The 26,752-nt window shown below is 41.7% G+C and overlaps 1 protein-coding gene and 1 pseudogene across 2 annotated transcripts; one reads left to right on the top strand and one right to left on the bottom strand.

The window, feature by feature from the left end:
* Positions 1-668: 668 nt before the first annotated feature.
* LOC133918740 (probable protein phosphatase 2C member 13, mitochondrial) lies at positions 669-6,243 on the bottom strand (annotated as a pseudogene).
* Positions 6,244-16,813: 10,570 nt separating this feature from the next.
* On the top strand, positions 16,814-25,996 carry LOC133918738 (cyclic nucleotide-gated ion channel 1-like). 2 transcript variants are annotated; one of them, XM_062362772.1, is made up of 8 exons: positions 16,814-17,000; positions 17,583-17,702; positions 17,981-18,512; positions 20,309-20,521; positions 22,233-22,513; positions 22,603-22,714; positions 23,978-24,214; positions 24,978-25,996. In XM_062362772.1, exons 2-8 carry the CDS (start codon positions 17,674-17,676, stop codon positions 25,674-25,676), a joined length of 2,103 nt encoding a protein of 700 aa, XP_062218756.1. In that variant the 5' UTR covers positions 16,814-17,000; positions 17,583-17,673; the 3' UTR covers positions 25,677-25,996. The 2 variants fall into 2 exon arrangements, with proteins under 2 accessions (XP_062218756.1, XP_062218757.1); XM_062362773.1 differs by lacking the exon at positions 16,814-17,000 and adding an exon at positions 17,074-17,270.
* The last annotated feature ends 756 nt before the right edge of the window (positions 25,997-26,752 follow it).

Here is a 26,752-nt window from a genome sequence, read left to right as displayed (position 1 = left end):
GATAGTTTTTTATTCAAATCCCTAGGATTTAGTACAAATTTTAGCTAAATCATAAAAATCCCTAAAGCAATCCTCTTCTTCCAAACGTGCCTAAAAAAAAGGAGAATGGGAACTAAAGCCGTAGACGTCAGCTGGCGGTCCCTGTCAGGCTACTCTACTCATCCCCTATAATTTCCTCATTCCAATTCCCAGGATCTCTAATTGCTAGAATTACTGCAACTTTTTCCTATCAGGGAAAAAAGGAAAAACAGTTTTCACGCATCAACTCGTCAAGGAGCAGGGCTTAGTTTTTCAAGTTTTCTTGATCAAAAATAAATTGGGAAAACAATAGAACATTGTGAAAAGGGAAAGGGATGCCTAGTTGGTTACTGGTAAGCACATGGTAAATTTATTAGAATTCATCAGATTAAAAATGTCTCTTACACCTGTTCCAACAAAAGTATCTCCCTACACAAGAGACGAATCAATGGAACAGTTCTTGGCGGTTGCCACATGAGCAATAAATCGGGGTGCAACCCCACCCGGCTTGCAGTATAATAATAGCCTGAAGCAAGAGAAACTTTTGATCAAACAACATCTTTTAGATGAAGGAATAAGATTATTCCAACCTCTGCACAAAGTTATACACGTAGCCATTCATTAATACAAAGTTTGACCTAACATCTGCCTTATCCAGTTTTATCATGGTGAAATTGCACCACGATGCATGGAATGTTGTCGGCGCTGCCTTGAGAGTAGGCAATCTCCGTCAACTTCCGAGCAGCGGACTCGCATGTCTTCCGATTTCCCGAGGGAAACAGCTTCCTATTTAAAAAAAAAAAAGCATAAAGACACGGTAGTGAGATAGCTATAGAGTTAAGCGAAAACACCAACAAGGCAGCAGTACAGCAAAGCAGACCATTTCGAGCAATAAGAATGTAACCCCATAGCAAACAGGGAAGGCAATATGGTCATGCTTTGATTCAATATTACAAAACCAACAATTGTTCACTTCAAAGAATTTGCTGTTTTCAGGGTAAGCATGCAGAACATGGTAATGGTAATCAGGTAATAGGGTTATTACCTCATTTTCCACAACATCCCAAAGGCCATCACTAGCTAGAACCAGGCATTCCAATTCCCCATTGACCTGTTCTTCCTGCAATTTGTTAGAGAATTTCATTAATTACCAAAGGTCCAAAGCTACATATTAAGTTTTACAGATGCACCGATAAATTTGCAAAGTTGCATTCAGGTTACGAAAATTTTAATGTTGGTAGCAAGGCCATAGTGATCTCCTGAGGCATCAGCAATAGTTAATATTGTTTCCGTTGGATGAATGGTCTAACTTGGTGTACTTCCAATGCCAAATCAGATAGAAAAACTGGAAATGAAATTCGAAATTCAGAATTAAAGTTGTACAGGGAGCAGTTTTTCCCCACTTATTCAGCATTTCTACTGAGAGAAAAATACAGTTATAAAATTGGCTTTCATCTAGAATAAGTTAAATGATAAAAAGATTAGGACTTGAAATCTTAGAATAATTCAATTACAATTAGATACCTGAATTTCAGGCTCTACCACCACAAATGGCTTTAGTAGACGATTGCCAAATGTGCGGGACATTGCTAATACACCATCTACCCTCCAAGTACCTGGGCAATTGCCACATCAAGAAGGTGGTATAGTTATCATTCAAAAATCAAACAAAATGGAAACGAAATGATGGTGGGACAGCGGTGCGTAGCAGTTAAAGCTATTCCAGGATGATACCAATTAACACTAGGATGAGTGTATAGCAATCTATCACATAATGCACATTCAAACTTTCATGAAGTCAAAAGACTAAAAATGAATACCAACCATAAGCCTATAGCTACCTACCTTATTAACTTGAGCTGCTAAAGAATGAAGAGCAAATGCTTACCAGCCCAAATGACAATGCCTCCAGCATTTTCAATTCTCTTTCGCTCATCAGTCATGTTAGGTTTGTGATATTCTTATAGTGCCATGGCTAGAAAAAACAAACGGATGGATTTTAAGGCAGTTATCACAGGATGTGTAACACCCCAAATTTCAATTTTTATAATAGTTTAAAATTTTGTTAGAAATTAAATAGGTATTACAATTTTGTCAATAGAAAAATTAATTTCTAAATTTAAATTGGCCTAGGTTATAAATGTGTTTGTTGCATTCATGCCGTCTTAGTTGCAATAGGTTTTTGTGCTTAAAAAATATTTGCAAAAGTCCGCTAGAAGGCGCTCGTTCAAACCCCTTTTCAAAATGGCTCAAAATGTTAAAAAGAAAAGCATTTCTAAATTGAAAAGAGCTCCCGGGCCGTTTCTCCCTTCTCTCAGCCCAACTCCCTTCCCTCCCCCTCTCTTTCTCACCTTCCCGCGTGGGCCTCCCTTTCCCACGCACCGGCCCATTTGCCCAGTCGAGCCGGCCATCTTGCGCAGCCGAGCCGCCCTCCCCGCTCCCTCTCTGCCATGCGGGCCCCGCACTGAGCCACTAGCCGCCGCTCCCGAGCCGAGCCGAGCCGCCCACCCTACCCGAGCCGGCTCTGCCTCTTCAACCTCCCGCCGGCCCAATACCATTCGCTCGGTCACCGCCAATCTCGCGCTCTCCCCGCACCATTCTCCTCTCCGTAACGGCCGGAATCAATGCCCTATGCCCCATCAAGGCACCTCCCACCGTTTCCCCCTCCATTTAACTCCCTATTTTGCTCAATCAATGCGAGAAACTGATGCATTTGAAGGTCATGGCCGCCGGCCGCTTCTCTTCAAATTCCGGCCGTCCCTCTCCCTCTCGCGCCAATATAAGCCGTCATTCACCTCTGCTTTGAGGTTCCGCACTCCACACACCCGCTCTTGCTCTTTTTATCGCTCGAATTTGCCGTCGGCACCGCATTCTTCATCATCTCCGGTGAGGTTGCGCCGCCGCCTCCTTTCCCTGTGTATGCGCCGTCTCCAGCCGATCAAACCCACTCTCTCGCTCTACAGGACCTTCCCAAGCCTATTTCGCGGGTCATCATTGTCGATTCGGCTGCCGGAGCCCTTCCCCAACGCTTCACCACTGCCCCCACCGTCTACCCCGTAGCTAAACATCTTTCAAGCCGTGCCGTCGTCGGTATGTGCCCAAAATGAACTCCCCGTGCCCCCTTCTACCTCCGCCACAGCTCGCCGTTGACTGCCGTGCCCGGCAGCAAGGTTTGCCGCTTCTTCGGCAAGAGCGTCGCCGCCATCGAGCTTCCACCGCCGCCTCTCTCCTCTGAAGCCAGCCGGATCCCCTCCCTCAATTCTCCACCGTCTGATCCAATTTGGAAGGCTGAGATTAGAAGCAAAAATAACCCTTCACCCAACCAATCACGTGTTGCCACGTGGAATCTTTAACCCAGTCAGCATCATGCGCCACCTCACCTTGCCACATAAGCCGGCCACATCAACACCCACACCGGCGTGGCAATGCCACATCAGCAACCAATTACCCAGTCATATTCCGAATTATTTTTAATTCGGGAGAAATGGCACTTTACACCTTAGCCCCTAAACTTCTATATTTTTACCCTAGAGCCTCTGTCTTTTTTTCACTTAAGTCCCTAAACTTGTTTATCGCATAACTTTTTGCTCGTAGCTCCGATTTAGACGATTTTCACGTCCAAACGTTCGTAGCGACGCGTAGAATCTTTTTATAGGGTTTTTGCATAGATTTAGCACTGTTTGATGTACTGTTTTTAGGTTTTCCTTTATGTGTGATTTTTCCAGTTTGTCGATTAGGAGGTGAGCAGTTCGGGAATCTGCAAGATCAAGTGTTTGAAGACTTTGAGCAACCCTTCGCCGAAGGCAAGTGTTCTTGAGCATTTTGTCCCTGTTTTAGGATTTGCAGGTGTAGTTTTTATCCTTCAACATGCATGCTTGTCTAAATATGAAATCCCATGTTAGGGTTTATTAGTTCTGATTGAATATTCCTTGTCACCATTGTTTAGCCATGAGATAAAATGGGTAGTGTATGCTAGTGCAGTCATGGTTGGGAAGCCATGAGATAAAATGGGTAGTGTATGCTAGTGCAGTCATGGTTGGGAAGAATGTTAATCTTGACTAATGAATTATGGAACAAGAATCGGGAAAGGGTAATTTTGTAGCAACATGGTATAGGGATCCCAACAGAATGGTTGTCGAGGTTGGTGCGGGAATGCACGTGTGCTGGTAGTGCACAGTTGGTTGTGGTTGTTCCTGTGTGTGGTCCTAAGGACCAGTTCTTGAACATGTAACCAAATTAGATTCACACAACCACGAGGCCTAAATGGGTACGGCCTGGCTAATTAATTAGCCACCCCTCTGGTTCTATGGGCACCGTTGGACGGTTATGTGGCACAAGAGGGGGCCTCTGCAGCGATGGAATTGTCTGTTAACGGTGAAACCTCAGTGGGTGCCTGCAGGTTAGTGGGAGCTTTGTAAAGGCATTGTAGTGAAACCCCGACTCCACACCCCGGAAGTGTGAAGCAACACAGGAATCACGACTTGCGGGGAAAGCTGTGCAAACTCTGTAGAGTATAAACTGATTGATCAGCTGTGCTCACGATCAAGAGCAAACTTAGACTTCTTCAAAATTAGTTGGAATCAGGGTTTGGTCTGGTTGGTTGGGTAGCCGGGTAATGGGATTACCTAGTGAGTCTTGGTAGTCGGATGAAATATGATGAGTCGATCCTTTTGTCATAGTTATGTCTTCACTTAGTAAATAGGATGTTTGTTGTTAGAATCATAGGTTCAGGTTGCTTAGTGCGGTTAACCTGTGTCTAAACCTTTCCTTGACTTAAACGCCATATCATGTTTCCCTCCACTTGTGGAGTACAATCTTTGTACTCAAACTTGTTGTCCCCTCCCTTGCATTCTACCACTGTTCAGAAGCCGGCAATGAAGCTGCTACCTTCGACGAAGATGTTTTCGACTCGGAGTTGCTGTTCTAGGCTGGCGTGCCCCCGGTTGACGCATGTGGAAGATGGAAGTACCACTGGCGCTGAAGATCTCTTTAGTTCCGCTGTGTTTTCTTTTCGACCCTCGGGTCCTTTTGTAATAGTTATTATCATTATTGTAATTTTGACACTATAATGATACATTGATGATGTAGACGCATGTATGAAATTTGATTCTGACATATATGTGTTGTGCCTGGTTTTGTTCCTTTAAAACCGGCTGTTACAGGATGGTAATGAATCAAGGAACAAAAAGACTGAATGAGAAACAATATCAGATCAAACTCTCATATACAGTTATGTAGAGTGATCAGGGACTTAACCAAGCAAGCTAGAATATGGACCTATCTGGATATCATGTTGATATAACGCGAGGATGCTATAAAAATTTTGCTGGTGAACTTTAGATTACAGACCAGATGTCAGGTCAAGAATGTGGTAGCCTGGCAGGAAGCAATTATGGCCAATTTATATTAAATAATTTCATAAATAATTAATCTTAACAAACAATGTTTTTAGTCAACCACTGAGATGGTATATTTCGAAACTTTCCGTGGATAGCTGCAGCATTCTCCAAAGAGGGTTGTTATTTACAATATAATTGGAGCACTAGATTTTTGTAAACAAGAAAAGCGCCGGACATTATTGGCGGTTCGCTACTAGTGAATATTTGTTCTTCGAGAAGCAAATGGTAATTTGAAATCAGGAAGTTACATAGAAAACCTACGTCCAGTATGCAATACCTTTGCCAGCTTTTAAAATAACAGCGCGGGAATCACCAACATTTGCAACATATAGATGGTCACCCACCAAAACTGCAGTTGAAGCTGTCGAACCATCATCCCTAAAGGCATTGAATTCATATCTATTTTCTGATATGTTTCACCTATTTTTGCCAAAAAAAAAAATTGAAGTTTAGAAGGTAAACATTTGTCGCACTGGCAAGAATGTCGACATGAAAAATGTACGTTAAAGCCCAAGAGAAAAAGTACTTATAGCAAGCTTTGTATCTGTCAAGAACTTGGGGTGCTTTATAAGGTTTTCAAACAAGTGTTTCCTCAAATATTCAGTGGCACGTGCTCCTCCATGACCTAATGCACCGGATCTTCAAAAGAAAAACATGATGGGCTAGGAATCGCAAAAGTAAATAGAGCAAGATCGGAGACCATACCATCAAAAACACCAAACAGGCTAACAGCCTGCCCATCAATTTCACTTAGTTTTACATCATAGAAATCCTCCATAGTAGCTCTCTTCCCTCTAAAACTTGAATATCCACATTTCAGTCTACCATCTTCTCTGTCACAATATTTTATACATTATGTTAACCCAGGAATCATGTCAAACAACTAGTAGTCTAGGAAAGAGGGTATCTACAGCAAGATATTTTTTACAAAGCTATATATAGCGAAAATGGCCATATTAAGTTATGATTGTGATTTTGGTGATTAATGATAATATAGTTAATAGGATTAATATATTTGTCAAGAATATATGCTAGTAGGTCTTATAGATGCAATACATGAAGAAGTCACCATAATCGGGATAAAGTTTGGTCAAATTGAAGAAGTCACAGAAAGATTTGTCTTACCGGATGGTCAAGTGCTCTGGGTGTTGAACTCACCGGAACATATTTGACAAAGGGGAGAGACACTGGAGCATTTCTATCAGAGAAGGTTGCAGTCATTGAAGTTGAAGATCAAAACACCGGATGGTTCGATGATCAATATGTTGCACACATCGGATAATGAACAGTGCAAAGGGACAGAAGGAGTTCAACACACCTGAAGGTCCGATGTATTTGTTGTACACACCGGAGGCTTAACACCAGACTAATTTACACAGAGAGGGTGCTAAGTGTTGAAGAACAAAGCTTAAGGCACTGGATAATCCGGCGATAAAGTGATGTGCATCGGATGCTTTCACCGGAGCAATTTACAGGTAGAAAAAGGAAAAGCTCAGATGGCTTAGGATAACTCACCGGATAGTCCGATGATGGAGATGAGGTATACATCGGAGTGTCTGGTGTTCACAGTGGATTGAGTGGGGTTCCAACGGCTAGTTTGTGAGAGTATACTCACCGGATGATCCGGTGTTAGTATTATTATTCTCACTAGATCATCCGGTGTTAACAACTTTTCTGAGTCATTGGGTTAACAGCTAGTGCGCGGGTTTGAGGCTATAAATATCCCCTCCACTCAGTCATTTAAAGGCGTGGTATGCAGCTAGTGTCCTGAGAAGTTCATGCACACATGAGAAGACATACAAGCCACTAAAGTACTTAAAGTGATCATCCAAGGCGATTAAGCACACCATTAAAGAGTGATTAGTGCTTATATGCCTATAATGTGTGTTGTTAGGTGATTGTTGTTTAAAAAGTGGATCAAGGAGTGATCCAAGCTAGTACCTTTTGGTACACCATTACCTTGGAGTCTTGGTGACTCGCCGGCAAACTTGTTGACCATTCGACTTGGTACACTAGCAAACTTGTTGACCATCCAACTTGGTACACCAGCACCTTGGAGCCTTGGTGACTTGCCAGCAAACTTGTTGACCATCTGACAAGAAGCGTGTACGGGGACGTGGAGACCCTTGCCTTGATGGCTCAAGCTCTGAAGTGATCACGACAGTAAACAACCGGAAGAGAGGCTAGTGGTGAGACCTTACCTTGGTGGCTTGGTGACTCATCCAGGTTGAGAACTTGTCTTTGTGACTTTGTGGCTCAATAATCGTGACCGGGTGCCGACTGGGAGCATATCCTTAATGGAGCTCCAACGTGGACTAGCGGTGGCATTTATGTCATCGATACCATAGAATAAAAAGCCCTTGTGTCGAGTTTATTCTCTCTACCTTATTTACGTATCCGTATGTTACATTCTTTCAATTTACCATCTTAGATATGTTGCAAGCGCTTTGACCGGTAGAGTAGACACACTAGATAAACTTATAGCACATTTAGATAAAAATTGATATAGGTTTATCTTGTATAGTTTTTGAAGCCGAATAGATTCTAAGTGTCCTAATTCATGCCTCCACTCTTAGGATGTCACCGATCCCTTCAATTGATATTAGAGCTATGGCTCACATCTAGCTCTTCAATTTATGTTAGAACTTCACACCTTTCACAAGATTTCACCAATTCAAGTAGCATTTGAGCCTTAGTCTCATTGTGATAGGTTAGGCTTTACCGTCTGTTGTGACGTTTGGGGTTAGGATGGATTCCCATAGTGCTCCACTTTTCGATGGCACAAACTTTCTCCGGTGAAAAATTCTAATGACTTGTTATTTGCGAAGACGAGGGTTAGATGTTTAGAGAGTCACCGATGAAGGAATAAGACAACACATTACCAACAAGGAAGGCAATTAGATGTATTGGCAAAGAGTATCATTTTATCATCTGTATATGTTGATGCATTTAATCGTGTTTATTCTCTCACCAATGCATATGGTATTTGGACTAGTCTCATTAAAATATATGAAGACACAAAGGATGTACGCAATTGTCGGAGTATCAGGAACCGGGGGTCCCTGAGTCCCGAGACCAGGCCGGCCGTCCGCCACGTGTCACCATCCAGCGAGGTCCCTCCTGCAGGATGAGGAAAATCGAAGTTCCGGGAGAAGGTGCTCGGGGCCACAGCCTCTGGTACCCGAGCACCTCAGTTCCCCGATAACCCGCAGAGTCCAAGTACCGGGAAGAAAGTGCTCGGGGAGGTGCCCGCTCGCCCCCGAGTACCATAGTCATCCGATGGAACGAACAGCCAAGTGATCGGGAGAGAGTGCTCGGGGCTGCACGTGGCAGCCCCCGAGCACTCGGTTCCCCGAAGGTTCTACAGAAGTGCTCGGGAGAGAGTGCTCGGGGCTGCACGTGGCAGCCCCCGAGCACTCGGTTCCCCGAAGGTTCTACACAAGTGCTCGGGAGAGAGTGCTCGGGGCTGCACGTGGCAGCCCCCGAGCACTCGGTTCCCCGAAGGTTCGCGCGAGAACACCCGATGCCCCGACGACCCAGAAGGACCCATCGACGAGGTGTCAACCAGTCAAAGGTCCGAAGCCGCATTTAATGGGCATGCGCGGCCTGACATCCTGACATCCTGACATTCCCAACTGCCCACGCCGCAGTGTCAGTCCCTGCCATGCTTTGGCAGGGGGGCGTGGGTCCATTAATTGCACGGGTCCCGTCCCGTATCATCCGGGGTATCTCGGGATAACGTTGCCAGGATCAAAGCGTTCCGCCTGCCACCCTGCCCTGGCAGAAGAACAAGACAGGGTGGGCGCGCCAGGTGCCTCTGTGGCCGCCCGGTGGGCCCTCTCAACGGCGCCAGGACGTCCACAGTGACGGGTGGTCGGATGCACGCCGCGTTTTTCCACCGCCCCTGTCACTTCGCCCAGAGGGAATAATGACGCCTTTCTCAGTCGTGGCGTCTTGGAACTCGAGCCCCCTCTTTCCCATTTGGGGTAAGTCGTGGTCGGTGAGTGTATAAAAGGAAAGGATGGACAACACAGGAAGGTATCGATGCTTGAGAAAGACGAAAGCAAACAAGATCAGCAAGACAGAAGAGGCGCGAACAAGATCAGAGAGATACACGGGAAAGCATCCGAAGAACACCGCAAGCAAGCTCGAGTAGAGCTAGAGCAAGGGAGCCTCAAGCTCTCTGTTAGACAATATACCCTTGTAACCAAATATATCCTTGAGGGATTCCCTTCGAGGAAGGATATTGCATCCACACAGGAGTAGGGTATTACGCCCCCGTGCGGCCCGAACCTGTCTAAACTCCGGTGCATTTATTTCTCTTTGCACTAGGTCGATCATCCCCCCCCCCCCACCGGCCGTTGCATTTATTTTCACTTCCATTTATTTCTCCGACGAACTCGTTCAGGATCATCCCCCCGGCCGAATCTCTAAAAAAGGGTCTTTCGGGATCCCTGCGACAGGAGTTCATCCTCCGACAGCAATGAAAAATATCATGTACTTGTTACTAAGCTCAATGGCATCAAGCAACTACCCCATGAAAGTGCCAATGACATGTATTTATGTTTGAATATTCTTGTCAATGAGATCAATATGTTAGGTTTGACACCAATTGAAAATGATCAAGTGATGAAAAGAATACTTCAAGATCTTCTTCCAAAGTACAAGTTGATAGTCTCCATCATCTACGACAACAATGACATTAAAAAGATGACTCTAAGTCAAGTGCTCGGCAAGATCACTATCCATGAGATGACAATAAACATAGGGGTGGAAGCTTCTTCCTCATTCGACACCAAGAACCTTACTCTCATAAGTAAGAAAGTTCAATGCCAACACATGAAAACAAGGATGAGGAGACAAGAGTAAAAGTCAAGCTCAAGTGAAGATGACGGAGATGAAGATAAAGAGAGCTACGAAGAAGATGAGCAAATCACCTCAAGTAATAAAGAGATGGATTCCGGAGTCACCAACCTCATCTTACAAGTAGAGAAGAACATCAAGAATATCAATTCCAAGATTGATCACCCAATCTCCATGAAGGACTTGATCAAAACAATTGATCATATCAAGAAGGAGAAGAAGAAGACTAAGAACAAGAGGGAGATAAGGGGAAGAGCCAAGGCATTCGCAAGCATAGGAAGATGGGTGAGCGACGATGAAGAGTCAAACTCAAGTGATGAAAGCTTCACCATCCTCCCCTCCAAGAAAATCTTTTCCTCAAGATCGTCATTACACAAGTCATCATCGCGTAAGTCATCTCACAAGTGTCTTATAGACAAATATATGGATAGCGATATAAGTGATGATGAATCTGATGAGAATTCTCCTTTCTATGATGAATTCATTCATTTACTCAATGAGCAACAAAAAAACCCTTAAGAAACAATCAAAAGAGCTTAAAAATTCAATACATTTAATGATATTCATGCTACTTTTTTCTAATTATGAATAATTATTGAGAAAATTAAATTTACTAAACAATGAGCATGATGAGCTTAAGGCTAAATTTGAGTGCATTAATCTCAAACTAAGAGTCATTTGAGCAATCTATCTCTCTATTTAATTTTAATCCTAAGATAGATACTTCTACTTCTTGTGATGATTTAATTGCTTTATCTAACTCAACCTTTTACAATGATATTTATATTGAGAATGTTATTGTAGAATCATATAACAACCTCATTACATAAGAGAATGATGATCTTAAGCAAGAAGTGGAGAAGCTCAAGAAGGACTTGACGAGTTTAAAGAGCAAAGAACATATCCAACCTCCTCAAGATAACTGTACTTTCATGGTGAAGAAACTTGTGGAGGGGTCAACCGTGACATGCTTCAAATGCCATCAAGAAGGATATAAGTCTTTCCAATACAAACAAGTGAAGAAGGAGACCAATGAGAAGAAAAAGATGACGAATATCTCCAACAAGACCTCCAACCTCTACACCAAACCCAACTACAAGAATAAGATCAAAAGCAACCACTACAAGCTCAAGAAGAAGAACAATAGCATGGTGGTTGCACACAAGATTGGGAGAAAAGATTGAGGATGGAAAAGGCTTGAAGACCGAAGCAGCTATAGGGATTTAGAGACTTGGCTCACAAGATAAAGTGAAGGTTCAAGCAAAGAAGTCAAGTATACAAGTTTCGGTGCTTTGATGAAAATCATGATCATCGTATACCCAAATCCTCATCTAAAGGTAAAAGAGGCAAATATTAGCTAGATTTATGTTCATGCATTTTACAGATTGGGCGTCCTATCCAATGGGTTAATGAGGAGCCTTTTTTGCTTCTAGTTTATTTGCCTCGTCTAGAATTGCATATGCTTATTTTAATTTTTTGCAATACCTAGTATAGATTTTTATTTGGTATGTTACTTGTGTTTCTCTCTAACACATGAGCAACCTACATGATTTATTAGTTCTAGATTATTTACATGGCACTAGTTTTGCATCTAGTATCTTTCATGTGTCATAATCCAATCTATACGATAAATCTCCATTGTCATCAATAACAAGTGCATATATCTCGCAAGTATTTAACACTTGTATGCACATTTTTAGATGGAGTATATCCTATAGGTTGTAGTTTTGAGACAAACATGTGTTGCAAGTTATATCTTTTGTAGTCTAATGGAGAAAACTACATGTCCCCGAAGGTATGTAAGGCTTAAATGCTTCAATTGGTATCATTATCAAATCTTTTATTCATTTAAGCTATCTCCATGCATAATATAGCTTAAACTTCCTATCTTGATATATTATCTAATTGTGCATATGTTTCTTTTTTATCATATATATGCACACATATATGGAGAGTTTAGACTATATTATATGAGTTTCATAAATTATGATCCATGTGTTTTCATAGTCTACAATTGATATCATTCATTTGTAGTGATATCCATATAATTGGTATCATTTTAATTGAATCATAATTTGTGAAACTCTCTTTCATGCGCTCTAATATTTTTCCCTTTGAGTTCAACATATACATATAACCTTCTCAGGAGATTATTGACAAAAAAAAGAGAATTTTGATGACCAAAGTAAAATGCAAATTGCAAGATAATGTGGAGAAGATTGTAGCAACTAGCAAGATATCTAGGAATACTGAAGTTGACAAAGGGGGAGGAGAAGAAGAAGCTCTTGCATGGGTCAATTAAGGGAGATAGTGGCGATGAAGAAATGAAAAAGCCACAACAAAAGGTGACTAAGTGGTAAGAACATGCATCCAAGTAATGTGGTAAGATTTTGTGCTCATTTATTATTTTTACATTTAGTATTGTTTATTATTTACCACTTGCTTTAGTTGTGTTGTCCTCAATCATCAAAAAAAAGAGATTGTAGCGAAAATGACCCTATTAGACTATAATTTTGATTTTGGTGATTAATGACAACATAGTCAATGAGAATAACATGTTTGTCAAGAATATATATTAGTAGGTCTCATGGATGCAATGCATGAAGAAGCCATCGCAACCGGGACAAAGTTTGATCAAATTGAAGAAGTTTCAGGAAGATTTACCTCATCGGATGGTCCGTTGCTCTGTGTGTTGAACTCACCAGAGTATATTTGACAAAGTGGGAGAGAAGCCTGAAGAGCTCACCGGAAGGTCCGGGAATTAGCAAATGTACACACCGGAGCATTCCTACCAAAAAAGTTTACAACCATTGAAGTTAAAGATCAAAGCACCGGATGATTCGATGATCAATGTGTTGCACACACTGGACAATAAACAATGCAAAGGGACAAAAGGAGTTTAGCACACCAGAAGGTCCGGTATATGTGCTGTACACACCGAAGGCTTAACACCGGACTAATTTACATGGAAAAGGTGCCAAGTGTTGAAGAACGAAGTTCAAGGCACCGGATAGTCCGGTGATAAAGTGATGTGCACCGAATGCTTTCACCGGAGCAATTTACACGGAGAAGAAGGAAAGTCTCAGATGGCTCAGGATAACTCGCCGGATAGTCCGATGATGGAGCTAAAGTTTATACTGTAGTGTCTGATGTTCACAGAGACTTGAGTGGGATTCCAACGGCTAGTTTATAAGAGTGTACTCACCGGATGATCCAGTGTTAGTACTATTGTTCTCATCGGATCATACGGTGTTAACAACTTTTCTAGCTGTTAGGTTAATGACTAGTGCGTAGGTTTGAGGCTATAAATATCCCTCCACTCAGTCATTTGAAGGCGTGGCATGTAGCAGGAGTCCTGAGAAGTTCATGCATATATAAGAAGACATCCAAGCCACCAAAGTATTTAAAGTGATCATCCAAAGTGATTAAGCATACTATTAAAGAGTGATTAGTGCTTATAGACCTAGAATGTGTTGCTAGGTGATTACTGCCTAGAGAGTGGATCAAGGAGTGATCCAAGCTTATACCTCTTGGTACGTCGGCACCTTAGAGTCTTGGTGACTCGCTGGCAAATTTGTTGACCCTCTGACTTGGTGTGGAGCGGCAAAAAGAAGCGTGTACGGGGACGGGATGACCCTTGGCTTGATGCCTCAAGCTCTGAAGTGATCACGATGACAAGGAACCGGAATAGAGGCTAGTGGTGAGATCTTGCCTTGGTGTCTTGGTGCCTTGGTGGCTCATCAGAGTAGAGACCTTATCTTTGTGACTTGGTGGCTTAATAGCCGCGACTGGGTGCCAATCGGGAGCATATGCTTGATGAAGATCCAACGTGGACTAGGGTGATATTTATGCTATCGATACCACATGATAAAAATCTCTTGTACCGAGTTTGTTCTCTCTTCCTTATTTACGTTTCTGCATTTTACATTCTTGCAATTTACCTTCTTAGATAGGTTGCAAGCATTTTGATCAGTAGAGTAGACGTCACCGATTCCTTCAACACTAGAGTGTTTTCACTCAGAAAAGTAGAATGAAGACCTCATCGGATGGTCTGATGATAAGAGTACTACATACCGGATGCATACACTGGAGTATTTAACAGAAGCTGTGCAAATGAGGGAATGAAAGATTTCAACACATCAGATGGTCCGGTGATAAAGAAGCTAACACACCGGAGTATTTTCTAGGAAGATGTCAAAGTAGAAGAAGGTCAACACACCATAAGGTCCGATGATCAGAAGATCTACACACTAGACTAATTGCACAGAGAAGAAGTGGCTCGGCTTAGCGCACAACAACACACCGGATAGTCTGGTGATAGAAGTAAAGGATACACCGGACAATCCGGTGTTCAGAATGTATATGAGTGGAGTTCAACGGCCAGTATCCACTAATGTACACACCGGATAGTCTAGTACTTGTACTACTGTTGTCATCGGATCATCCGATATTCACAGTAAAGTTGAGCCTTTGGAGCAACAACTAGTTGTCGGGTTTGATGCTATATATACCCACTCACTCGGTCATTTGAAGGTGCTAGAATCCAAAGAACTTCATATATACTTGAGAAGAAATTCAAGCCATCAAAGTGCTTAAAATGTTTATCCAAAGCAATTAAGCACAATATTAGAGAGTGATTAGTGTTTATAGGCCTAGAGGGAAGTGTTAATAGGTGTTGCAACCTAGATAGTGGATCAAGGAGTGATTCAACCGTGTACCAAGAGGTTTATCGCGTCTTGGAGTCTTGATGACTTACCGGTAACTTGTTGATCCTCTGAATTGGTGTAGAGCGGCGGCAAGAAGATTGTACAGGGACGCGGAGGTCCTTGTGTTTGTGACTAAAGCTTCAAAGTGAAGACGACGCACAAGTAACCGTAAGAGAGGTTAGTGTGAGACCTCGTCTTAGTAGCTTGGTGGCTCATCGTGCTTGAGGTCTTGTCTTGGTGACTTGTTATCTCAAGAGACTTGGCGATCAAACGCATATCCTTTGTGAAGCTCCAACGTGGATTATGATTAGCTTGTGTGCCACCGATACCATATGATAAAAATCCCTTATGCCAAGTTTGTCTCTCTAATTTATTTATATTTTTGTATCTACATATTTACAATTTATATTACTAGAGTAAGTTGCAATCCTCTTGAGTGGTAGAGTGGACACACTAGATAAATCTAGAGCATATTTAGAGAAATTGATATAAGTTTATCTTGTGAAGTTTTTAGAGCCATTAGTTTATAAGTGTTCTAATTCACCCCATCTTAGGACGTTACCGTACCTCACACGGAGACAGTTCCCCATCCCCTATCCTCGTTTCCCCATGTGCTTTACATGTATTGACTCAACCTGCCTACCTTCAATTTAGAGCCTAGCCCATAGGACCCTCAGCTCAAGTGCCCAGCCCAAGCATCCCTATTCCTTAACCCTAAGTGCTGATCTTGACTCGAGTTACTGCCTCCCTGGTCGCACACACCCCTAAGCCCAGCCGTTAGCCTGTTGCCCGCCACACCTCCCTGATCGTCGTCATCACCACACCGACTACCCCAGCCGCCACACCTCCCTGGTTGCAACCGCAGCCACAGGAAGCTTCACCTCCCCGACCTCCCCCTCGTTGGCCAAGCCATCGCCTTGGCTCTACTCGTCATCGTCGGACCGCGAATGGGGTCATCTCGGCTGGAAGCATGGTGAGGTTATGGATTGTTGTTCTGATTCGACGGGTAGGATGGTGAATTGGAGACGAAGGACTCCTTCCGATGTTCCTTGATGTTGATTCTCTCCGCCCCTGCTCCATCCCTCATGCGCAGCGACACATGATGACACGTTGACTGGCCGGCGTGCGGTGATGCGTAGTGGCGACGTGCCGTGACTCGCAGGGCTGACATGCGCAGCAAAGACGACGCACGCGGTGAACGGCAGCAGCATGGACTTGTCCTTCGAGCTTGCGCCCATAGTACGTCCTCCGACGTGCGTCTGTTCAACTATTAGCCGGGACAGGGACATGGAATTTTCTTTCGTTCGAGGATGGGATTGGGGAATCATTCTCCGATAGAAAATTCCCTGTTGACATCTTTACTTTGACTTATTTAGCTTATGCCAAGTTATAAAAGGTTCAATCTTGTTGTTTGTTGATTAAAAAGATGCCTAGACAACAAGATCAATCCCTAGTGAGTGGTTGATGTCAACAAGCAAGAAATGTGAACAAGAGCAAAAGGGACTCGATTCCTTGAGCACCCTTGGGTCGTGGTACAATTCAGAAAAAAACGTGTATGTTGAATATTATGAAAATTTTGTCATATTGTATAATTGTATTTATCATGCAACGTATGGTTGCACTCGAGGAGTGATTTCTCTTAAAATCCCACCAAATCCTAAGCCTCGTTTGGCAATTGAGGAAAGAGGAACAAAATAGGAAAATAAAAATAAATAGAGAGTGAAAATAGAAAAGTAAAAATAAATAAATGGCTAGAATTAAATTTGAAGGACTTATTTCTCTTTCCCACCTCTCGTATCTCGTCTCGTACTCGTATTTTCGTCCCAAACCTACTTTATCGAATTTGAGTCAACGACCGTGTCCCCACCATGCACGATCGAGCCGTCCCTCCGACTCCCTCCCGGGGAAACCGGTAACCTCCGTCCTCAGCACGCGGCCGCTGCCGTCGACAAACTCCTCCCACGAACTCCACCTCCTCGCCTCCCTCCTCGACCACCTCGAACCCCCCGCTCAGGTGAGCTCGTCCCTGCTGCTCTCAAGCTCCGCTCCGCCCTGCCCTGCTCCGATCCGCCCCGATCTACCTGTCTCCTCGCGGCTCAGTTCAGTTCAGTTCGGATCCATTTTGGCTTCCGGCTGCCGCTGCTGCCTCGCTGGCGTCGCGATCCCGCGCGCACCGCTGAACTTCTGGGCGGCGCCGTTGCCAATTGGGGGTCTCTCGTGGCGCGGCGACCGAGTCACCGATAGTTGCTATCTGCTTGGAATGTGGATTTGCTGTGCTGAGCGGGTGCGTTGGCTGGGCTAGGCTTGCCTCTGTTGAACGGATCGAGAGTTTCGAACCTTTTTTTTTCCAACGCGATTTAGCTGTGGAGCTGGTGGTCCACGAGGATAAACTTGCCTGCTCATTCGAGTTGATTTATCTTAGGTTAATCGTGGTCTTGCTGATCCGCTGAACATTTTGTTTCCTCCATGCTTATGCCTGAGGACTCTTGCCCAGTTTACCTACGTGGCAGTTGCTGAGAATGTACACAATTTGGTGATGGATTTGCTCTCTCTGACTTTTGAGGGCTCTTACACGTTTGTGGTCCGTGATTTTCAGGGATGTTGATACTTCAATGCTGCAGCTGAGGCTTTGACCAGTTGTTGCCACCTTGCTGACCCTGTTTTCCCTCTAGCGTTAGAAGGAAGCAATGGCTATCGGAGAGGAGAGATATGTGAGGTCAGCCTCTAGTTCGATCCTCTCATTGTACATGACATGGTAACATGAGATCGAGAATTAGAATATTGCATTACAGTGCCACAAGTTTAGCATGCATCAATCATATATCCGTGGCTTGGTATCTAATTGATAAAGAAAGTTTTCCCTTGTTTAAAAGGAAACCCTACTTCAGTGGAAATATGTGGTGTTGTCTTCATTCTATGGTTTACAGAAAGGTCGAATGTTCTAAGTACTTTTTTTTTTCTTCTCTTTTTCCTGTGTTTTTGGTTTATGTCCAGGTTTCAGGACTGGAGATCAGAGCAATCTGTTGGGTCTGATAGGGTAGTTTCAGAAAGAAGGCATAAATTCGTTGGCTTGCTAAAGGACAGAACTGCAGGAGCCTTTTCATTCCTAGGGAACCCTTCACATTCTGAAACCCTAAACAAATCAGCTTGGGAGGAAAGGAAGTCTAAAACAAAAGTACTTGATCCTCAGGGGCCATTTTTGCAGAGATGGAACAAGATATTTGTGATAACATGTCTTTTTGCAGTTTCTGTGGACCCATTATTCTTGTATATCCCAGTAATTGACGGTGAGAAGAACTGCCTGTATTTGGATCAGAAGTTGGAAACCGCAGCAAGTATCCTACGCTTTTTCACAGATATCTTCTATTTACTCCATATGATATTTCAGTTCAGGACGGGCTTTATTGCTCCTTCTTCTAGAGTGTTTGGTCAAGGTGTCTTGGTTGATGACACATTCGCGATAGCGAAGCGGTATCTATCAACATATTTTCTGGTTGATTTCTTTGCTGTTCTGCCCCTCCCTCAGGTACTTGATCTGCCATCTACTTAGTTAACCTGTCATGATGGAGCTATCTGCTATCTAACAGCATGCAATTGTACTTTTGATGGTTTGTTAGCATACATGACAAGTTGCTGCATAATATGCAATCGCTTCCGTCCTAGGTTATTCATGTAATGTTAATGAAAGGCAGTAGTAAACTGTAGTGTTAGCAATTTTAGGGTACTTTAGTAAACTTCAATGCACTAATGTCCCAGAAGACAAACGGATGTAGACCATTAATGCAACAAAGTGCAAAACTGGAAGTTGAGGCCTTACTGATTCGGAGATTCTGACCCAGGTTTTTAGTGTAGTGATGCACAAAAGGTTAATGGTTTACATCTTGTGTGTCGCCCACTCACTTCAAGATGACCCTGTTCAAAAGTTGGACTGAAGCTATTATAAGCTCAATTATGGTTGGAATCTAAAGTTTTCTATGACAATTTCTCATGCTTGAGTGTGCATTGGGTTAAAATTATACAAATCATAAAGTAAAAATGGTTGCTAGTTGGTAGGAAAAATTCTTTATTAATAGTTATGATAATTGGCATTTTCGTGGCATTTTCTTGGTACTGAAGCAAAACTCAATTTAAAATATTCCATCTTTTTAACTATTTGCATCTCCATTACCATCCTAATTTTATGATTTACATAGACTTTGGATCGATTTCATTATTTGTGTATTGCTCTTCTTGGGAGTTGTCTGGCATTCTTCTGTTTTCTACTGTACGGTTATCTTCTCTGTTTGCTGGACGTAAAACTCATCTCTTATGATGGCTTTTGCTACTGATTTCCTCTCTATCAAAAAATTGTGTCAGTTTCCCATGTTCAAGTGTGGATAAAAAGTGTTCATCTTGGCCAACCGCATATGTATTCATGTATACCAGATGTGCTCCATGCCATATTATTCCCTGCTTTATCTTATTTGTTGTCTGGCTTGTCTTCTGGTGCAAAGGTAGAAATATAGTATGGGTAACCAACATTATTTGTGTCCGAATGAATGCATCTCATGCTTGGGAGGTTACACACATTATGAATCATTAAGAATGGGAATCAGCAAGCTTTTTTTTTCTATAAGAGATTGAAGTGCAAGAGGAAGAAAAGTTATATCTAGAGTTTCTAGGCTGTGACGCTACTAAAAAGCTAAGAGAGCTGCACTGGATGTACATGACTTTGATGATAGATCTGGACCTGCCTGCATGAATTATCTTGGTCTCTTGGCGTGGTCTCCAGTGACCACAGCCATGGCATGCACCGTCTTGTGATTTGTGAAGTCTGCTGCCAAGAAAGTGGCATCAGCCAAGGGACTTTTCTCCTTTTGGAATTATAAACCATGATATTTATGTGGGGCACTCCACAATTATCATGCTTAGTTAGCTAATGCCTACACTATTCAATTGCACGGTATGATCAATGCTTCCGCTTACCTGCAAAACATGCACAAAAGGCAGATACTTCCCAATCTATAACATCGAAAACATGAGCATTCTGGCAATTTTGTATTATAAGCAGAAACTTTCCAAAGAGGGTATCAACTATCAAGCTTCGCAGCCCTTGTATTCTGACCTGATAGCTACTAGAATTGCTCTTTGTTTTCTTATTTCAATTTAGATATGTGCACTGTACTATTTAGCTTTAATTCTTCTACTTTATATAAGTCCCTCTTCTTAATTGAAGTTTGCGATTCTTAAATTTGATTGAATAGTGCGGAAGATGTTTGTTTTCATTTTTGAGCATATCTTTTATCATAAAGTTGTAATTACCTGCGGTATTTTCACTATCAGGTGTTTGTTTTGGTGGTGCTGCCCCGTCTACAAGGTTCTGAAGTTATGAAGGCAAAAAATATATTACTGGTTATAATTATATGTCAATATGTTCCTCGACTGCTTCGAATAATACCACTTTACCTCCAAATCACGAGATCGGCGGGTATAATTACAGAGACAGCATGGGCTGGTGCTGCTTTTAACCTTTTAATTTATATGCTTGCTAGTCATGTAAGTCCTCTCGACTCATTGTTAGTAAGATGAAAGCAATTTTTTAATATCACCATTTTGGTCACTAAAATTAGTTAAGCAACCACTTTCAATTCTAAATTCTTTCTGATTTGAGTTCATTAGGCTATTTTCCCTTTTTTTTCTTGGTCGTGAGTTGTTACCCAATGAGCTATGTTTGACAGTACGTCTACTTGTGATTTGTGAGAGATTCTTCTTGGCTGTACTGTAGTATGTGCTCTTGTGTCTTACATCAACGCTGGTAGAAAAAGATGAGGTATTTTTCAGCCTTTTTATTCCATTAGATTTGTGACTGTTAGAATTTGATAACTCGGCTCTATGTAGCAGTGTGCTCCAACAATGTCTAATGATGGAAACGCAGAGGAGCATATATCATGAAACACATTGTATATTTGTCGTTGTAATAGCAATATATTAGTGGCTGTTAAATCATATTGTCTGAGACAGCCATAAAGAAAAAAAGGATCACCTAGGAGAACTGGGTGATTTTGTATTAAGAAGAAAATAGGCACCCAAGTTCGAGCTGAAGACTTGAACTTGGCTGGTGGGGGTGTTACACCCACGTAGGGGTGAAAACGGGACGGATATTTCCCGCTCGTCCGCCTGAAGGCCTGTGAAGCAAATATGGGATGCAATAATGGCTATCTGACACTATCCGTGTCCGACTCTAGATCCGAGAAAAAAAAAAGATAGGATACAGGATGACTGGTATCCGTCTGAAGTATCTAAATGTTAGGTGTTACGAGAAAAGCTACTATGGTTTCACTTAAAAACATGATAATATATAGGTAGATTGTCACACATTCGTAGTCAGATAATATTGAATGTTTTTGTTTTCACATCTCAGCGATCACTCTCTATGCTCACTTTGATTGCACTATTATACTGTTTAATGTGTTGTGTGGGGATGCAAATGAAGTGAAAAATTTTCATCTATCCGACTAACCGAAAGCTTACGGCACTATCCGCTCCGATTCCGACTCCGAGAAAAAAACATAGGGTAGGATACAGGATGAAGAAATAATTATCTGATAATATTCATGTCTGACTTCGCCTCCGAGAAAAAAATATGAGATAGGATGCAGGTTAATAAGCTATATCCGTCCGTATCTGTATCTGATCCAATTACACCCCTACACTGACACCTCCCATGTCTCACCAACTGAGCCATGCTCCGTTCCTAACAATAAATCATTTGTAGGGAACTATAAATCGTATTTATAGGACAAACAGCAGATGATTTTGTCACAGTGAGACGCATCTTACAATTTTTGCATATTCTGATGGTATTCTGAAGCAGAATTTGCTTGTCAGGAAATTAGTTGTAGAAGATTTTGAAACCTACTGAAACATACTACAACTAAAGATGTCTAAAGTAAAATAATATAAATATTTTTATGTCTATTCGGAACAAAGTGGCATACATCAGTTGTCTTTTTATATTATGAAGGCAACATCTTTGATCGTAATTTGGGAATGCTTATTATATTGATGCTCAACATCTTATACCAGCAAGTACTGGTTCACTAAGCAATGCAACACTAGAGAACTTCATAATATATGGAGCAGCCTGTTTGTCATCATATATTGATTATTCGTGAGATGGATAACCTCCAGATGACATGCAATTAATCTCCACAATTTCATTGTGCATGGTTAAGATAATACAGACTGATGTGTTAACTGTTTGCAGGGCTTTGGAGCTCTTTGGTATATTCTTTCCATTCAACGAGAAGACTCCTGTTGGAGAAAAGCATGTAGTAGCCAGGATGGCTGCGATCCTACATCTTTATATTGTGGGAGTAATGTATTTGGGAATAATACTTTCTTACAAAATGCTTGTCCAACTAATGGCACTGATAATCCAGACCCGATCTTTGGAATATTTCTTCCAGCTCTAACAAATGTTTCACAATCAACGAGTTTCTTTGAAAAACTATTCTATTGCTTTTGGTGGGGACTGCAGAATCTAAGGTTTGTTTAAAAAATTAGCTTCCAATTATTTTCCAACCAAAGAATGATGGCTTAGAGCTTGAAATTGTGTATTGGTTTATCTGTTGCAGTTCTCTTGGTCAGAACATGAAAACAAGCACTGATACATCAGAGAATTTGTTTGCTGTTTTTGTCTCGACGTCGGGTTTGGTTTTATTTGCACTCCTCATTGGTAACGTGCAGGTACAATATTTTAGCTTTGATGACATTTTCCTGTTGTGTAAGTTATTGGATTAAGTGGTAAATATTAATAAGGGAAACATATGCAACATATGTTTTGGTAGTGCAAAATTGTGCACAAGAAGATGTATTGTTCTGTGCTAAAAGCTCACTGCATAATGTTGATACAAATGCACTTGATTTTAGTCGAAGTGGTTGGACAAATGTGAACTGAAACTGCATATGGAGTGTGACTTGGCTCATTTGTAAAATTCACACCATGGAAAATACAAAATATACCTGAAATATTTTGTTTTAATAATGCTATGGAAGTTAGATACTCAAGTGATTCTAGATGAAATACTTTACCTATAAAAAAGGAACAATATTGATGAAAAACCTGAAAATGAAAAGCATTATAAAACCATCTCTATTTTATTTTATTTTATTGAAAAGATAGACCTGTCTTTTAGTGATTTCAGTATTAGCATTAGCCTCAAACAGCTAAATCCATGTTCTGTGGCCTGTGGGCCTGTATTAGCTGTGATGCCGCATCTAGAAGCGTCAATGGTCAACCGTTGACATTCAAGTCTGAGATATAGGCCCAGTAGCAAGATTTTACCGGCCTTGTAGTGGACATCAAATCATGTGTGCTTCTAACCTGATCTGATACCGGTAGCAACTTGGGTATTTTGAAAATAACATGGGCTAATTTCAAGTGATCACAAGAATTTCAAAAAGGTTTCAAGTGATCAGAAGAATTTCAAAAAGGTTTCAAGTGATCTTTTCAATATAATCCACAATTAACAAGCTATAACCAATCCATTTCTCTGATTCACCCTTAAAATGGATCCATAGTGTTTGTACTGCAGTGTACCATGTCATATTTAAAGACAACAGCCCCATTCTTTAAGTTGTAAGCAGGACCGGATAGTTCAATAATTAGTTAATTTCCCCTCTGGTTAGAAATACATGTTATTCTAGATATACATGCAGTCAAACTTCAGAAACTGACTACTAGTATCGTTTGAAAGTTTAGATTGGAAATATGATCATCGTGTGTGTAGATTTCTCTTGAAAAGTACTTTCAAACATTATAATTTTATTGGATTTTGTAAATATACTACAATAAAAATTAATGGTCAAAGTGACTTTTGGAGACCGATTTGATGTCCAAAACGACATGCACTTGTGACTGGAGAGAGTATATACTTACTAACTAGGCAGCTAAGTTGTGTGTGTGGACCATATTTTTCCTAATTTTCTTTTTTGGTTGGAGAATTGCAGACCTATTTACAATCAGCCTCTGTGCGTATAGAAGAAATGAGAGTGAAAAGGCGTGACACGGAGCAATGGATGGCACATAGGTTACTTCCTGAGAACCTCAAGGAGCGAATAATACGTCATGAACAATATAGGTGGCAAGAAACAAGAGGAGTTGATGAAGAGGGCCTTCTTGCAAATCTTCCCAAGGATCTTAGGAGGGAGATAAAACGGCATCTTTGTCTGTCACTTCTCATGAAGGTACTTTCTTATACCTTTATATATCACCTCTTTTCTCCTTATCCCATCTGGTTTGGAAATTGATGTACTTTACACTCAAGTATTCCGGTCCTTGATATAACATTTATCTACTGCGACCATACAGACTGGACATTCAATTTTATCAACTAGCAACTTGTTGCATGTGCATTACAAATAGCGGGCTTTTTAGGTTAAGCAAATGAAAATCCAGGTTTCTTGCTTATTTTGCATGCTGAATCTGCATAGCATTGTCAGCTGTGGTTCTGTTCTGGACCAGTTCTCATCTGGGCTTTAGTTCAACTCTGGCAGTGCCTGAAGTATGATGTCTTCAGGTGGAAATATTTGTGTTAGTAATCCACAATGATAGATGCAATCATATTCCCCCATGTACTGATTGCTGAAGGGAAGAGAATGGAAAGGCCCAAATAGATACTATTATCGGGGACCGATATTTGACTGACAGAGCACTTAGCCTCCTCTGCTAGCTTACTTCCCCTCGTATGTTTTCTTTTTCTTGAATTTCTGCAAAGCTAGTCACACGGCCCTACGAAGTTGAGTGGAAGTTAATAATATTTGAAAGACCTTATCTAGCAGATAAATTTTCCATGGGGGTCTTTAAGTGACTTGTAGGGAGACCCAGACTTTTAATACTTAATTCATATCCACATCTTTCTTCTAGTTTTGTTGCTTTAATCAATACATGCGACCCCTTGATATGCTAGTTATTATCATTACCGTCTTTAATCTTTTCCCATGTTTGCAGGTACCAATGTTTGAAAACATGGACGAGCAACTCTTGGATGCCATGTGTGATCGTCTAAAGCCCATGTTGTACACAGAAGGAAGCTGCATCATTTGCGAAGGTGACCCAGTGAATGAAATGCTCTTCATCATGAGAGGAACACTCGAGAGTATGACAACAAATGGTGGACAAACGGGCTTCTTCAACTCCAATGATCTGAAAGGCGGCGACTTCTGTGGTGAAGAGCTCCTAACATGGGCTCTAGACCCCACTTCAGCTTCAAACCTTCCTGGCTCAACCAGGACAGTGAAGACGTTGTCTGAAGTTGAAACTTTTGCTTTGAGGGCTGATGATTTGAAGTTTGTTGCCACCCAATTCAGGAGGCTGCACAGCAAACAGCTCCAACATACCTTCAGGTTTTATTCACAGCAATGGAGAACCTGGGCTGCTTGCTTTATACAGGCAGCATGGCACAGATACTGCAGAAAGAAGCTGGAAGATACTTTATATGAGAAGGAGAAGAGGTTACAAGCGGCAATTGTAAGTGACGGCTCTAGTTTGCTCAGTCTTGGTGCAGCGCTCTATGCTTCACGTTTTGCTGGCAACATGATGCGAACCTTACGGAGAAACGCCACCCGAAAGGCCCGTTTGCAGGAAAGAGTGCCTGCAAAGTTGTTACAGAAGCCAGCAGAACCCAACTTTTTCGCTGAAGATGGGTGATTTTTTCCCCGTACCCTGTTATTACAAACAGACATTCATGATCCAACCGGTAAAATTTGTTCACACGCCTTGCTTGATCTACTTGTAATCTTTTAGTGTTCTCACAATTTATGATTGGATGCTGTACATAGATAAGTGGTCTGAAGCTGTATGCTTTTGATCAGTACATTCAATCTATCGTTGGATTCTTTATCAGTACATGTCATATTAGTTCTGGATACAGTATGCTTGTATTATACGCATTCCAAATTGTATTCCTACCACTTGTGAATTCCGAAGACAGAAGATGATGTAAATGTAACTGGCCAATTGTTTGTTAACTTGGGATGTACTCACATGTGACGTATTAGAGGATGAAGTCCGGTGCATTGTTTGATGTCTAAAAGCGTCCGTGACCTGAATTTGCAGCCTTTCTGTCACATTTGATCCTGGCTATGTCAAATGTAAATAGCTGATGGCATGCAATATTGTTTACTACCTCTTTTTCTTGATATTATTCAAAATATGATCAGTAAAGTCAAAATTGACAAGTATTGAAACAAAGGAATAATATTTTTTGGCCGAAGAAAAGCTGGCTGGTCGAAACCGCCTCTATATTCCGTCTCATATCATTGTTCCAAACCCGCCTTAATGCATCATAGCATACTTTAAAAAAGTACGAAAAGACCATAGATTCACTCTATCGTTTATGTCATTTTTTTCTAATCGGAATAGAAATTCCATTAAACCATGGACACAACGATATCGCGTTTCAAACAGACACAACAAGCTGGACCCTTGTCCAAGGGTGGGTGCGGCCGAAATTGTCTACTCGGTTTGGTAGTCTGGTGGAGCTAGAGTCCACATCACCATGCACACGAGGAAGCCGAACTCACTTTCACCTCCACCTCCTCGGACGCGATGCCTCCTCCTCGTCACGAATCGGGAGGGAGCTCTGAGCTCTTTTAGTGCGACATAGTAGTAGAGCTGGTGTTTTTGATCAGGGTGTCTTGGTCCTCAGGTACTTTATGTGCCACCTACTTAGTTAACCTGTCAGAATTTATGGGGCTATCTAACAAGATACAATTATTTTGATG

This window comes from Phragmites australis, chromosome 5 (genome assembly GCF_958298935.1).
Source record: "Phragmites australis chromosome 5, lpPhrAust1.1, whole genome shotgun sequence".
NCBI lineage: Eukaryota > Viridiplantae > Streptophyta > Magnoliopsida > Poales > Poaceae > Phragmites > Phragmites australis.
Note: the sequence above shows the minus strand (reverse complement) of the source record. Positions and strands in the feature narration are given on the sequence as shown.